Source organism: Pseudopodoces humilis, chromosome 28 (assembly GCF_049639895.1).
Source record: "Pseudopodoces humilis isolate 2021_Gansu_Grassland_sample_001 chromosome 28, ASM4963989v1, whole genome shotgun sequence".
In the NCBI taxonomy this organism is placed as follows: Eukaryota; Metazoa; Chordata; class Aves; order Passeriformes; family Paridae; genus Pseudopodoces; species Pseudopodoces humilis.
The window spans coordinates 1,407,439-1,422,827 of NC_142227.1; the positions used below are offsets into that span (position 1 = coordinate 1,407,439).

General features: G+C 47.7%; 1 protein-coding gene and 1 long non-coding RNA gene across 3 annotated transcripts in view; one reads left to right on the forward strand and one right to left on the reverse strand.

Annotated features, from left to right (window-relative positions):
• Positions 1 to 8,566, reverse strand: LOC106628638 (uncharacterized). The gene is made up of 4 exons (XR_015774636.1): positions 8,447 to 8,566; positions 5,438 to 6,416; positions 2,908 to 3,038; positions 1 to 903 (listed from the first exon to the last, which is right to left on the reverse strand). It is a non-coding gene; the product is annotated as an uncharacterized LOC106628638 (long non-coding RNA).
• The window catches only part of UPF1 (UPF1 RNA helicase and ATPase), a 25,108-nt gene continuing 18,087 nt past the window's right edge, over positions 8,369 to 15,389 (forward strand). For both annotated transcript variants that reach the window (XM_014260331.2, XM_005531664.3), the window contains exons 1-4: positions 8,369 to 8,630; positions 14,390 to 14,532; positions 14,867 to 14,956; positions 15,166 to 15,333. In XM_014260331.2, coding sequence (XP_014115806.2) covers positions 8,406 to 8,630; positions 14,390 to 14,532; positions 14,867 to 14,956; positions 15,166 to 15,333 — 626 coding nt within the window. In that variant the 5' untranslated portion in view covers positions 8,369 to 8,405. The remainder of the gene's footprint in view (positions 8,631 to 14,389; positions 14,533 to 14,866; positions 14,957 to 15,165; positions 15,334 to 15,389) is intronic.

Sequence of the window (15,389 nt, forward strand, 5' to 3'; positions counted from 1 at the left end):
CTGGAGCAGGCTCCAGAAGCCGTTTGCAAACTTGTGTTTGCTCTTAAATCCAGGCTGGCGGTGCCGTTTTTAGCAAAAGCAGCCCCAGGTCAGAGTTTCCAGACTCCTCCGTGGGTTTGCTGCGCTGCCACAGGCCTCGCTCAGAACCCAGGAATTCCATCCCAGCACCTGTGGCCGCCTCTGGAATGCGAATTAATAAGTTTTTGTTCCTAATAAGTTTTTGATTTCTGTAAAAATGTTATTTCCTGTATGTATACATATGCATGTCTTTTACTTTGATGGTTTTTCATTGTCAGAACAAGACAGCGGATGTTTTACCTTTGTTTACAAGAGAGGGGGAGGAAACAGAGGTTGCAGTTCAGAAGCATGGAAACACGATGAATGCATTTTAGATTTTGGAAAAAACGCAAAGATTGTATATCTATTACAAATAATTCCTGAACAGCCCTTTTTAAACAAGTCTTTCACTAAGCCAGTTCCATCAATTACCAGGTATTCTTCTAACAGTACTCAAGCAAAGCTGAGACAGAATTCTTTGGTTCTGGTCAAAGGTTTAGAAGCAAGAAGATTAAAAAGTCATTTCAATTAATAATTTGGAGGAAAGTCTATGTTTGTGTATTCACAGGTTCAAAACAGAGGTAACTTCCTAACCGACCCTGCTGGTGATTCTGGGGGGAACAGCGTGGAAAATCTCCTTATCTCTGAATTCCCGTGGCTCTTCCAGGCCCTTCCCGGTGGTTATTCCCTGTCCAGCTGGCTGCCTTTCCCGGTGGGAAAGCACATGGAGGAGCCCAGAGCAGCCAGGGAGAGCAGCCAGGGAAGGTCCTGAGGTGTTTCCATCACGATCTGAGGCCGTGACGGGACCCAGCGGCACTTTGGGGTGGGAGGATCCTTCCCGAGGCTCTGGAAGCACATGGGAGAAGGGAAAAGTGAAAATTCCTCGGCAAAGGGAGCTCCTGGGAGCCTCCTGAGCATCGGTGGGATGAGGAGGAACCTCCCCAGCACGGAGGGGCAGAGCAGAGTTTAAGGATCTCTCTGTTTGAGGGTGTTGGTGCCATGGTGGAATGGGAATGTTCCCCTTTGGGAATGTGGGAAAATCCGGGAGCCCACAGCCCCCTTGATCTTGCCCCAGGCTCTTTGATGACGTTCCTGGGTTCGTTCCCAAGGAACTCCTGACTTCTGGGAAGGCCTCACGAAACTACACTGGGACCATTCACGGCCTGAGGGCAGCCCTGGCTGGGCTCCTCCTGAAATCCACAAAATTCCGCAAGGAAAACATTCCTCGCCCTTCCTAAAACCATCCCCCAGGACGTGACAAACACAGCTCCTCGCGAGGCCCCGCGACGGCAGAACAACTGCAACACCCAAAGCTTTTGGGTTCCCCCGGTTCTGTTTGATTTTTATTCAAGAATAAATGAAAAAGAAGCCTCAGCTCGATGGAAACATCACCGGCTTTTCCTCCAGCTGCGGGAGCATGAATGACTTTTACACTCCCTGTGTTCCAAACTCGGAGTGTTTGCAAGGAAAAGATAAGGCCAAGCTGGCAAATTTAACATCAAAAGGGACTGAAGAGGAAAAGTCTTCAGGGATGGAGGGGAGAAAACGAAATTTTCCCGTTTTCTGGGTTTTTTGGGGTGAGGGTGTTTGGTCCTGGAGCCCTCCTGGAAGTCCTGGTGTGGCCAAACATACCTTGCAGGTGTTGGGACACTCAGCCAGACCCCAATTATCCATTCCTTCCATTATTTCATCATTAAGAGCCCAATTAAGATTTCTCCCACAGCAGGAAAGAAGGATTTCCTTGGGAGGATTTCTTTTCTCTGCAGGGAATGTAAATGTGTTATTCCCTTACACCAAAAGCATGGAAAAAGCCAGGGTGGGACTCCAAAATTCCTGATTTTTAAGTGATTTTTTTTTCCTTTGAAACCTCAGGTTTAACCCCAGGTGTTCTGCCTGCCCCAAGATTAAAAACCAAACTTAAAAAAAAAAATAAAAATTACATCTCAATTCCATACTAAAAACCTGGATCAGCAACAATCTGAGGAGGAACCAGCTGATTCCACCACAGCAAAAACCTGCTGGAAGTCCACACATTCCCAAATTTCCAAGGGATAACGTGAAAATTCCCCGTTTTCCTCTCTTTTTGGGGAGGATCACCAGCTCCACACAGACATCCCAGCCCCGTGGGAAGCCTGGATTTTCCATTACTCCACAATCACCTCCATCTGCCCAGGAAAGCTGCCAGGAATCCCAACAAACACTTTGGAGCCCATCAAGAGCTCCAAATTTTGTTTTTAAGCTCAGCTCCAACAACATCTGCTTTGGAGAAATCCCATTTTTATTTTGTTTTTTTTTTTTCCCAAGAGCTGTCGATGCCCCTTTGGAAATTGAGGATTTTGAAGAGCTCTGCTCCTTCCAGGGGCAGCTTTAACAGGGAGCAGATCCTCCCAAAGATCTCCTCCAATAAATCCAGGAATTCCAGCGGTTTTTCCCTTGGATTTTAGGAAACTCTTGTCTTTTTCCCAGTGAGTTTTAACTTCACATGGTGATTCTGCAGCTAAAAACCTACAAAAGCCACAAGTTCTGTCCATAAAAAGCTTTTTTTTCCCTACATTAATTCCTTGAATCCAGATCCTGTTTCAGCTCTTTCCAAGGAAAGGGAGTTTTAACACATTTTTGGAGGGAAGGATTTCAAGTTTCCTGCTGAAACACAGAATTTTTAATCCTTAATTTATATATTAAATTCCAATCTATTGGAATTTTTATCTTTTTATTTTTATTTTATTTGTTTTTAGTGCCCATTTGGAGCTGGTTTGGAGCACCAAGTTTCATTTCCTGCTTTCCATCTCCTGCTGTTTTCTTTTATTATCTGTACTCTTTTATTATCTGTTACCTTTTAATGTCACTCACCATCCTTAATTTCTAAGAACTTTCTTCATTCCAAATCCGTGGATTTTGGCCCAAATCTTCTCCTCCTTTTCCTTCATGGAGTTACATCCTCGTGACTTGCTCTGGGAATATTTCTATACCCACAATTAAACCTGCAGGTAAATCAGAATTAATCAGATTTATCACAATTTGCTGAAGGATAAAAGCAAAAATAATCATGAGGAAAAACCCTTTTCTGTGAATTTTTTCCACTGAAATCAGAGCTGGGTTTGCATTTCTTGTTGCACTAAAATTTCTGACACCTTAAAGAAATTCTTACATTTATTTAATAACTTTTTTTTGGAGATGTTTTTAGCTTGTGAAAACATTCTGGACATTGAAGGGCTTGGTAAAAAAAATAGAAAAAATAAATAGAAAAAGATTAAATTATAAAATTATAGAAATAAATAGAAAAATACAATAATGTAAAAATAAAAATTAGAAATATAACAGTATAAAAGTACAAATAGTTTTATAAATATAGAAATATAGAAATACATATAAATATTAAAATGACCACTCAGTGTCCCAGCACTCAATGCACTTTTCAATGTGATGTTAAAATGACGCCACAGAAATGTAAGACTGAAGTTGATATAGTTATAATTTTTTAAAAATAAGGTTTTTTCCCTCCCATTTTTCTCTTTCCCAGCATTTTTATCCCAATCCCAGCCTGCCCAGCTGGAAGTGAAGCTTTGCTGACATTTAGGATGAATCCACTGCAGATCCCTAAAAATCCACTCTGCATTAATTCCAGTCCAGGGCAATTCAGGACTGGAATTTTTAATTCCACAGGAGCCCACTAAATATTCAATATTTACTTCAGGGGTTTTATGGGGCCTTTGTTCCATGCAGGAATTTTATGGGATCTGGGACTTCCTGGCATTTCCATCATCAGCTGTTAATTAGTGACAATTCCCTGGGAATAAACAGAAATATCTCCCCAACCTCCACAAACCAAAATTCACTGGGAATAAACAAAAATACCTCCCCAAAACCCACAAAATCCTGCGGGATTTGTTGCTCCAGGAGCTCGGGATGGAACAAAATCCCAGCCAGCTCAACCTCTCCCTGTCCTGACATTCTAAAGGGAAAAAGCTGAGGGAAAATGAGGAAATTCTGGGGGGAAATAACCCATTTTTAGCTATTTCATTTCTTAGCCCATTACCTGTGAAGATTTTTTAGGATTTTATGGGATGGAGGGAGCCTTAGGAATGCTGTGATCCCGGAAATTCCCAAACAAAAGGGAAATGTGTTGCTCTGAGCCCACCTCGAGCTGTTCCTTGGATTCTTTCTTTCTTTCCCAGCTCCTTTAGCTTTCCTTCTGTGTCCCTCTCGTGGTAACTCAGGAGAAATGGCCCAGCTGCACTGGAAAAATTAATTCCCAATTTTTTTTCCCCTCCGTGAATTTAAAAAAAAATATTAATAATAATAAAAATTATTTTATTGGAATTTTGTCAGCATCAGAGATTATTTTTTTATATAATTTTTAAATTTTGTTTCAATTTATTTTTAAAAAAACAGATTTTTTTGTTGTTCTTTCATTTATTGGTATTGAGGTCTGGTGAAATAAGCAAAATTTTAAGGGATTTTAATTTAGGATTTGTTTTAAGGCAAAATGGAAGAAAAAGGCAAAAACCAGAGGTAGACAGAAAATGAAGAAAATGAGAATTTGGATGAAATTCTTTGTTATAAAAGGCACTGGAGCAGATGGGTGTGGATTCCCCATCCCTGGAATTGTCCAAGGACAGCTTGGATGGGGTTGGAACCACCTGGGATAGTGGGAATTGTCCCTGCCCATGGGAATGGATAGGATTCAAGGTCCTTCTAACCCAAACCACCCTAAAATTCCACCTAAAAATGATTTTTAAACACTCTGAGCTCCAGGAGAATCAAATCAAAATATAATAAACAAATTTTAAATAAATATTTTTCTTTTAATATTTAATATTAATGTTTAACTACAAATTTTTAAATTAAAAAATAAAAACTTAATTAAAAAACAGAGCAGGGGGGAAATAAAGTGATTAATTTGCTTAATGAATGGGGTGCATTTATTGCTCTGGGTGGGAGCTTCCCTCCCCACCTGATCCCTGCTCCACCCTCACATCCCCCTAACCAGAAATGTTTCATCCCAGGATAAAAATATCCCATTTTTCCCCCCGTTTTGGCCAGGCTGGGCTCCATTGGCTGTGCCCCCCTCACGTCACGGAGCCATTCCAGCCTTATCTCCATGGCTGGGAATTCCTGGAGACCAATCCCATCCCTGCCTTCCCCTCAGAGCCCCGAGAGGAGGAGGAGGAGGAGGATGCCAGCAAATCCCAGAGCTGCAGGGCTTTGGAATTCAAATCAGGTTCAAGGAAAGGCCTCTCCTTATTCCCAGGGCTGGGATTTCTCCCAGCACTTCCAACTGCTCTGGTTTGTCACTCCTCACCAGCACCTGGGGATAATCACCTGCACATTTTCACCTCCTGGAAGCAGAAAACGTTGTTTGAAATATTAATTCACTCACATTTCTTCTCTTCTTGTGGTTCTGGCCCGTGAATTCCAGCTTCTGATCTGCAGGGAAATGGGAAACTCAGCACCGTTTGCAGGGAATTGTGCCAGCTTTTGCCTTTTTCAATTCCATACTGGCTGCACAGTCGAGCCCAGTGAGTCACGGCGCCTTCCCTCCGCAGCAGCCCGGATTTGAGGGAGAAAACTCACACAAAACACACAAAAAAAATCCAGTCTGAGAGCTCTAGAGCCTGGGTGTGGATCCATTTTACCCTTAAAAGTCACCCCCAGAGCTCCCAGCTGCAGTGGAGCAGAATTACCCCAAAATTCAAATGCCTCTGCTCTGCGTTGGTATAAAGAGAATCTCAGCGTCCAGTTCAAACACAGCATCAGTAACAACCAGTTTGGTTTCTCCAGCTGCTTTTCCAGTTCCTTCTGGGGGATCTGCAGCTTCAGCACCTCAGACAGCAGCACCAAAGTGTCCCCAACGCCACCCTCGGGGACAAATCCACCTCCTCCTGGCACAGGAGGGAGTTTTCCACACTCGTCCATAAAGGCACCGTTATTCCCTGAGTTGTGCACCCGGCAGAGCAGCAGAACTTTGATCCCTTTCCAAGACTTCTGAGGATTCTGTCAAGCAGCCAAATGTTTGGAGTCTGTTGTGTTTATTAATAAATAAAAGTGTTCGCAGCAAGCAGCCACCTGGCTTTGTACTTTTTTTTTTCCTCCCCTCCGGTTCCACTTTCATCCTCAAATGTTATTTCACGCTCTCTCCCCGTTACGCTTTGGTCTGAACAGTTTATTCTATTCAAAAGCTTAAAAATAAGATTAGTTCACTCTCTCTGCAGAAGTGGTGACTCCTGTGTTCTCTGGACTTGTTTTTTTCCCCTCCTTTTGCTGCACAATATTCCCAGGACAAGGATGTTTTCCAATCTCCATCTTTTCACCCCACCAGCTGCAGATCTGGTCCATGTTGTTTCAGGTAAGGCTTTATCCTACGCCAAAGCAAGAATATAAAATCAAAGTTATTTATAAGAAAAGATACACATTTGCATCTTAACGTGGTAGAGAAGAGGGAGTGAATATCCAGCCTTTCCCAACACACAGAAGTTCTCTTAAAAGGGAATTTATTGTGAGCTGATGGAATGGAATGAGGGTAAACCCTAAGTTTTTTGTTTATTTAAAGGTAGAAATGTGGTGCTCCCTTCTCTGCACAACCCTGACCTCAGAAAATCCCCAGTCCAGCACGCTCAGAGCAGCTCAGCTCTCACTCAGGGCTATTACAGGTGTAACAGGAATTACAGCTGGAGCAGGTATTACTGTAATTCCCAACCCTTAATTCCCACTTAACCCCCCGTGTCCCTCCTGTCACTTCCAACAGGAACAGGCAGAGCTGGCAGCTCAGGGTGGGCACAGGGCATGGAGTGACCCCATTGTCACCACAGGGTCACCCACCACAGACCCCAGCCCCTCACAAGTGTCCAGAGCCACCACATCCCCTCAGAGTGACCTGTCCATCACCTCAGCCCCTCACAAGTGTCCAGAGCCACCACATCCCCTCAGAGTGACCTGTCCACCACTCCATCCCCTCACAAGTGTCCAGAGCCACCACATCTCCTCAGAGTGACCTGTCCATCACTCCATCCCCTCACAAGTGTCCAGAGCCACCACATCCCCTCAAAGTGACCTGTTGACCACCTCAGCCCCTCCATCCCCTCACAAATGTCCAGCGCCACCACATCTCCCTCAGAGTGACCTGTCCACCACTCCATCCCCTCACAAGTGTCCAGAGCCACCACATCTCCCTCAGAGTGACCTGTCCACCACTCCATCCCCTCACAAGTGTCCAGCGCCACCACATCCCCTCAGAGTGACCTGTCCACCACTCCATCCCCTCACAAGTGTCCAGCGCCACCACATCCCCTCAGAGTGACCTGTCCACCACTCCATCCCCTCACAAGTGTCCAGCGCCACCACATCCCCTCAGAGTGACCTGTCCACCACTCCATCCCCTCACAAGGGTCCAACGCCAGCACATACATCCCAGTGACCTCTCCACAACCTCAGCCCCCAAAGCCCCCGCCCCTCATCTCGATGTCCCAATGGCTGCCACAGCCGTCACTCAGAGCCAGACCTCGCCCATCACATAACCTCAAAACCCATTGGCTGCCAGATCCGTCTCTAAGAGATAAACCCCGCCTACCGCCATTCGCATAAACGTATGCGCACCCCGCCCTCTCCCCCTCATTGGCTGTTTTACCTGTCACTCAGAATCAGAACCGCCCCTCCCCGTGTGTGTTTGAGCGCATCCCCTCTCGCCAGGCGGCTCTGGACACTCCCGAGCTCCCTCTTAACCCTTATCTCGATAGTCCATTGGCCGCCACACCCATCACTCATGGCCAAACCCCGTCCCTTCCCACCGCGTGCAGTCGGGCGGGCGGGGCGCGCACCCCCCTTCCTTTCCCCTCACCTCAAAACCCCATTGGCTGCCGCACCCGTCACTCAGAGCCGAACCCCGCCCTCTCCCGCCCTCATGAGGGCTGCGGGGGGGAGCAGCGCGCCCCCTAGCGGCCGCGCCGGGCCCTCGTACGTGCCGCGTGTGCGTCACCCCCGCCCGCCGTCCCCTCCCGCGCGCGCGCGCTGCCGTCGGCGCGCCCCCCGCGCGCGCTCCGCGTCACCGCTCACGGGCCTGGCGCGCGGCGGCCGCGGCCGGACGGACACTCGGACCCGGCCGGACTCTCGGACGCGGCCCCGCTCCTCTCCTTTCTCCCGCCCGTTGGCTCCGGGGCCGCCCGGCGAGCCGGCCCGGGCGCGGCGGGGGGGGCGGGGGGTTCGTTTTTGTGTGGGGGGGGGCGCGCGGCCTGGTGCGCGCGGCGGATCCCGCCGCTCGCGTAGCGCGGCCGCCCGGGCTCGCTGAGGGGGAGGCCCGGGTTGGGGGGGGGGGGGGGGCGCGAAGGCTCCCGGCGAGAGGAAACGCCGCCGCCATGAGCGTGGAGGCGTACGGCCCCAGCTCGCAGACCCTCACCTTCCTGGTCACCGAGGAGGCCGAGCTGCCCGGCGCGGACACACAGGGCTCCGAGTTCGAGTTCACCGACTTCACCCTCCCCAGCCAGACACAGACGCCGCCCGGGCCGGGCCAGGCGGGGCCGGCACAGGGCCAGGGGCCCCCGGGCGCGGGGCAGGGAGCTCCGGGCCCGCTGGAAGCGCAGGTGAGGGGGTCGTGAGGCGGCGGAGGAGCGAGGGGTCCGGAAGGGGCGGGCGGGGAGCGGGAGCCGCGTGTGGAGGAGCCCCGGGAGGCGGAATTGGAGCGAGTTGTTGCAGGGAGGAAACTTGGCGGCCGGCTGGCCGAGTCGCGATAGTTGTGTCGTTGCGATAGGGAGGCGAAAAAAACCAGCGGGGCTGGGTGTCGGTTCAGGTTCTTTCTCCTTAAAACAAACCCGGGTTTTGGGTGGTGCTTGGTTATCGAAAGTTGGGTGCTGAGGAAATTCGGCTTTTTTTTGGTTGTTTTTTTTACTTCCTGTTGCTAAAATGCGCTTCAATTTCTTCTGGTTATTACCATGAATATTAATATTTTATTTTGATTTCCATTTTTTGTTTTTGCTGCACGGTTGTTGGGCTGGTTTGTTTGGGGGTTGTATGGCAGGGACAGGCCTGAGATGAGTTCTGAGCTCTGCTTCCTCGTGGCTTTAACACAGATTTTAGTTCTGTTTCTTTTTAGTATCACACTTGAGGGGTTGGTACCTAAAAGACAATGAAATTGTGTTCATTTAGCAATTCACAGCTCGTAGGCAGGGGAGAAATTAGGATTACAGCTCACAAGAGGTGAAGATAACAATCTCCGTGTGCCCGTAGTAAACAACAAAAACACCGAAGAACTCTCCCGTATTTTTTAAAAAGCCACGCTTTTCTCCAGTTGAGAGATCATGGAGTGTTCAATTTCCTCACACACAGACTCCTGAAATCCCATTATTAACCATTAAACGCTTGTACATCACCCACGTGTTAAGGGATCAGTTTAACGAGGAGTTGAGAGCTTTAGGTGAGTTTTTATCCCCAAACCAAACATCCTGGACCTGTTTTTTGTCCTTTTATTTGCAAAACCTGCCCCAGCTGGGTCTGTGAGTGCAGCAGAGTGGAACAGGGAGCACATCCAGCTCCACAGGTGTGCAGGGCAGGACTGAGGGAGGATTTTCCCTGTCCTGGGGGTTTCTCCCAGCACAAATTAAATCAGTTTTTGTGCCTGAAAGTGCTCAGTGGCAGCAGGGACTGTGTTTGTAAGGCAGAGACAGAGAGCTCAGAGCTGTTGGGTTATTTTCTGTTTATTTGCAGCTTTTGGATTTGGTAGAATTGATCCAATTTGGGCATTGAGAGATCAGAATTATTTTCTACCAGTAGTAAAACCTCTATGTACTATACATTCCATATATTATCCAGACTATACATTAAAAAGAGAATTTTAATCACATTTAATTTTAAACCTTTGATGGGTTGTGATCACTCCAGAGCTCCCAGTAGAGAATTTGTGGCCAAGAAGAGGAAAAACCACCCCAAAATCAGCCTCATAAGCTGAAAGTCCAGACAAGAGGATTATTAATTGGCCTTTTTTTTTGTCTAAACATGTTTGAAAAACCTTTGAAGTCAAAATTAAAAAAATAATAAAAGCTCTGGAGAGCACCTTCAGGTACTGGTTTTGTTTCCTGGCTAAAAGGAAGGGATTTTATGTCGATTTTTTTTTTTTTTAAATCAGGGTGGTTTTAGTTTTCTGCAAACTTTTGTGGTTATCCTGGTGCTCATTTTGATGTTAGAAATGTCATTTTTGGGGAGGAACTCTCAGAGGTGGAACAGGCCCCGTTTCCTCCTGGGTGAAGTTGAACAAACCCAAGGATTTGCTCAGACCTGCCCCTCTCAACGGGCTCAGGGCTGATAAAATCACAAATTAGGTGCTTTTTTAAAAGGGTCTGGGCAAAATTTTTGCTGCCCTCACCAGGTAATTGAAGTTTGTTGTTCTTTTTTGGCAGGAGGCATCTTAAATAATAATTTCTCAAATTTATCAGGTTTTGCTTAATGAAATATTAGCCCTGTGATTATAATTAAAGCTAATTAAATAACTAACTTTATTTGGAGCTGAGGAATCGTGGAGGTGGAAACTTCTGCTGTTTCTGGGATCTTTTTAAAAAGATGAGTTGAGCCATGCAGGGCACCTCATTTTTTAGGAAAATTTGATGGATTTAGTCTGAAAGAATTCCCTTTCCCAATATATTTAATTAATATTTTAGTAGCGTTACAATTAATCAGCAGTCAATTGACAAAAGCAGGAGTAGAGCACCAACATTCCCTGCTGGTTTTTCTACAGAAAATTCTATTTCCATTGTTTCTTGGAGTTAAATAAACACAAGAATCGATTCTCTGAAGTATTTTAAGAGGAATTTAAAATACCCAGAGCAGCTTGGGCTGCCCCTGGATCCCTTGGAAGTGTCCAAGGAGCGCTCTGGGATCATGGAAGGTGCCCCTGGATGGGTTTGAAGCTCCCTTCCCACCCCAAACCATGCCGGGATTCTCTGGAATTCTCATTCCCACCTGGTTTTTCACTGCTGCGGGTGGGATTTTGCTGCTGGGACTCTCGGTGTGGGTTAACTGAGCTCCTGGAGTGGCTCAGCGAGGTTCTTGGTCTAGCCTAGGGAGGCTGGGTTTAATTTCCAGTCCTAACAAAGGTTGTTTTGTCCGGGCCAGACGAGTCCTCGTCGCTCAGGTCCCATCTGGAAGCGCCGCTCCCTCCCAGGGGCGAGGCTTTCCCCAACTTCCTCCTTGGGAAAGGGAAAGCAAATCACCCTCACTCGGGGATCACAGCAGAGCCCAGGCAGGGAAAATGACAAACATCCAACCCCAAAAACACGAGGTTTGGGGCAATTCCCTGAGCTGTGCTGGTGAAATCCATCAGCAGGCTGGGGCTGAAGCCTCGGAGCAGGACTTTCCTGGCAGAATAGCTGTTTAATGTGTTTTTATATCTAGAATTGCTGGGGTGCAGTGCCAGTTGTTGTTGCAGCGTGAAATGCAGAGCTGGGTGAGGTGGCTGCAGGTGTGCTCACCTGGAGCCCTGCTCCTGGCCTGGCTGGAATGTTGTGTTACCACTGATCCAGGGACTCACAGGCAGAGGAATTCCAGATGATTTGGGTTGGAAAACCTTAAGTCTTAAAATTCCCAGAGGCAGAGACACCTTCCACTATCCCAGGGTGCTCCAAACGTCCAGCTTGGCCTTGGGAACTTCCAGGGATCCAGGGGCAGCCACAGCTGCTGTGGGAATTCTGTCCCAGCCTCACAGCCAGGAATTCCTTCCCAATATCCCACCCAGATTCCCCTTTCCCGGTTTGGAGCCATTCCCTGTGTCCTGGAATTCCAGCCCTTGTCCCAAATCCTTCTCCAGCTGTCCTGGAGCCCTTTTAGGCTCTGGAAGCAGCTCCAAGGTGTCCCTGGAGCTTCTCTCCTCCAGCCTGGCTTTGAACCCTCCCAGGGCACAATTCCTTCCTTCCCACTGTCCCACCTGGCGCTGGCCTCTGGCACTGGAGCCATTCCCTTTGTCCTGTCCCTCCAGGCCTTGTCCCCAGTCCCAGTCCAGCTCTCCTGGAGCCCCTCAGGCCCTGCAAGCCTGCTGAACACCATCTTGTCCCCCTGTTGATGGAATCAGGGAATCCCAGACTGGTTTGGGTTGGAAGGACCTTAAATCCCATCCCACCCCAGCCCTGCCAGGGGCAGGGACCTCTCGCTATCCCAGGCTGCTCCAAACCCCATCCAGGCTGTCCTTGGCCACTTCCAGGGATGGAGCTTCCCCGTCCCCACTGGTTTCTGTCCTTTAGCTCAGTCCCTGGCCCTCGTTGTGTCTCCCAGGGGGTATTTTGGGAGAGGAGCGAGGAGAGCCCTGGGAGTTTTTGGGAGTAGTTTTGTGGCACCTCAGCGCTCAGCCCGGAGCTGCCAAACTCGCCGTGCCAGAAGTCGCAGCCAACATTTTTCCAAGCAGAGCAGAGGCCCCCCCCCGGCACCAGAGCTGCCCGTGCCAGGTTTTTAGTCCAGCACACACAGGGCTGACATCACAGCGGGGTTGGGAACAATCCCTTCCTCACAGGACAGGTGACACCGCTGGCACAACACAGCCACTCCTGCACTTGACATTTCTTCCTCTTCCTGCCTTAAAAAATACCAAACCACAACTTCGTTGCTTTTTTGTTTTTTTGGTTTTTTTTTTTAAACAGGAAGCAGTTTTTTTTGTATGAGCACCCAAAAAAATAGTATGAAATCAACCGATCTCAAAGTAATGTATTGTGGGATAAAAATGCCTGGGAGTGTTTGTAAGGAGTTCAGATAAACTCTAGGCTTTGGCATTCCACCTGTGCCACCATCAGGTCTTATTTATCTTTTATAAAACGGCTCTGTCAATTGGAAATGGATATTTCTAGTGGATATTTATCTGCTGGCACCCGTGCAGATGCAGTTCCACGGCGAGCTGAGGGATTTGCCCTCATCCCACTAATGGGGTTGTGCTGCTGCTCCCTCAGTGGGGTTTGATTCCTTTTTCCCTCTTCCCTTTTGCACTTCGGGTTCCTTTGGGCTGATTGTTTCCATTAAAAGGCAGAGCTGGGAGATAACACCAATAAAAAGCCAGCCCATTTATTTATTTTATTGAAATGCTCCTCATTTCATTTCATTTGCGGAGCTGGTGGCTTTGAGGGCAGGGCCTGATGGCTCAGAGCAAGTGGGAAGTTTGGTTTGGAGTTTAACTCTTGCAATTGGCTGTTCAATTTTTAATGTGGAGTCTCTCTAAGTGAGAAATAAGCTGAGTTCGCTTCATTACAGCTTGAATAGGGCAACTTTTAATTTATTTTTTGATTTCTTTTGCTAAAGGTTTTGTGTTGTCTTTGGGAGCAGCTTTCTGTCAGAATTAAGTTGTACCTCCCAAGATAAATTGCATCAAATCTGAGTTGTTAAAATATTGTATTCATAGACAAAGGCCTTGAGTGATTTTTGTCCTATTTGGCTGGCTACAATTTATAAATAAATCTTAACTTTACAAACACTGGGGGGTGTTTCCTTGTGATGGGGAAATGACCCCAGCACTCCCCTCAGATTTGTTGTGAATATTCCAGTCACTCTGGTGGCCCCTTTTCTACATTTTCCACTCAAAATTAACATGGATTAGGATAAACTTATCCCTGCTCATCTTTTGGTGGCATCTTGACTAAAGGAGGCAGAGAATAAACCGAGTTTTGGGGTATTTCCCAACTCAGCATTGAGGTGCTAAAGCCCCTCAAGGCTGGAGAAATCAAACCAGGACACCTGAGAAACCCAAGGGGCAACACCTGCAATGGCCACGCCAAAATCCCAGCGTGACATCCGCACCTCCTGGTGGTAAAAGTGCCCAAAAACAGAGTTATTTTTATCAGGAGAAAGGCTGGGGGTGGGAAAGTTGCTGAGGCAGCACCAAATGTTGCAGAATTCCGTAGTGGATACAGGAATAGGTGGGGAAAATCCTGTGCAGTAAAATTCCTGTTTCCAGGTGGATCCCTGGAATAAAAAAGAAGGGTGAGAAAAGGGCTGCTGGAGTTGTTGGAATGGAATTTTGTTATGTAAGGCTGTGGAAAAATGTAACTGCAGAAAAGCAATCTCCTTGTTTTCCTGCTTATCAGTTGGAGTCTAAATAATCCTGTGAAACAGGAGGTGATGGAGCAAGTATTGATTGTGGGATTGTATGGAAAAACACAATCTGCAGGAAAGCAATCTCCTCCTGGTAACTTTATTCCAATTTATCAGTTGGAGTTGAAATAATCCTGGAAAACAGGAGCAGATGAAGCAAACCTTGGTTATGTAATGGGGCTGTTCCAGCTCTTTTGCTGTGGAGGTTTCTCAGTGCCACTTGAGCTTTGGGGCTCGAGGAGGAGTTTGGGGTGAATTTGGGGGTTTATTTGGGGTTGATTTGCAGGTGAATGGTCCTGATGGGATCCTGCAGAATGGAGCTGTGGATGAGAACGTGGCCAAGACCAGCCAGCTCCTGGCTGAGCTCAACTTCGAGGAGGATGAGGAGGACACTTACTACACCAAGGATCTCCCCGTGCACGCCTGCAGGTGGGAATTCCAGAGGGCAGGAGGGAAAGGACAGCTCCCCGTGCTGCTCTTGGAGTTCTTGTACGGATTTGGAGCAGCCACGTCCAGTTTTGGCCAGCTTGGAGCTCCCTGGGGAATAAATCCCAGGCTCAGCCACCCCAGTGAGGGGATGTTTTAAAGTATTTGTGACTCACAAGAGAAATTTGGCTGCTGCTTGATGCTTCTCCCAGCACTGATGTTCCCCAATTTTCACTTCCCCTTATTTTTGTGCCTTGTAAATCGAATTAGAGCTTGGATTTGGGTTTTCCTGGAAGCAGTAACCAATCACTTCCTGGTTTTCCCTTTGGAATTGCAGTTACTGTGGGATCCACGACCCTGCCTGTGTGGTTTACTGCAACACCAGCAAGAAATGGTTCTGCAACGGGCGTGGGAACACCTCTGGCAGGTAAATGGGGAAATGGCGGACACAAAAACAACAGTTTTGTACCAATTTCTTCTTCTTTCACACCCAAAGCAGTGAGGAACTCCTGGAGGGGAAGGCTCCAGATCCCACCAACGCCCGCCACAATAAACAGATGAATTAACATTTCAGAAGTTGCTAATAAATCTGCTTTTGGTGTGAAACCTGTGCCAATCCGTGCTGTTTGCTTGCAGCCACATCGTGAATCACCTGGTGAGAGCCAAGTGCAAAGAGGTGACTCTGCACAAGGACGGGCCCCTGGGAGAGACCGTCCTGGAGTGTTACAACTGCGGCTGCCGCAACGTTTTCCTGCTGGGCTTCATCCCAGCCAAGGCTGACTCCGTGGTGGTTCTGCTCTGCAGGTGAGGGAAGGCCTTGGACAGCTCTCCTGCATCACTTGAGTTTTTAAAATGCAGCC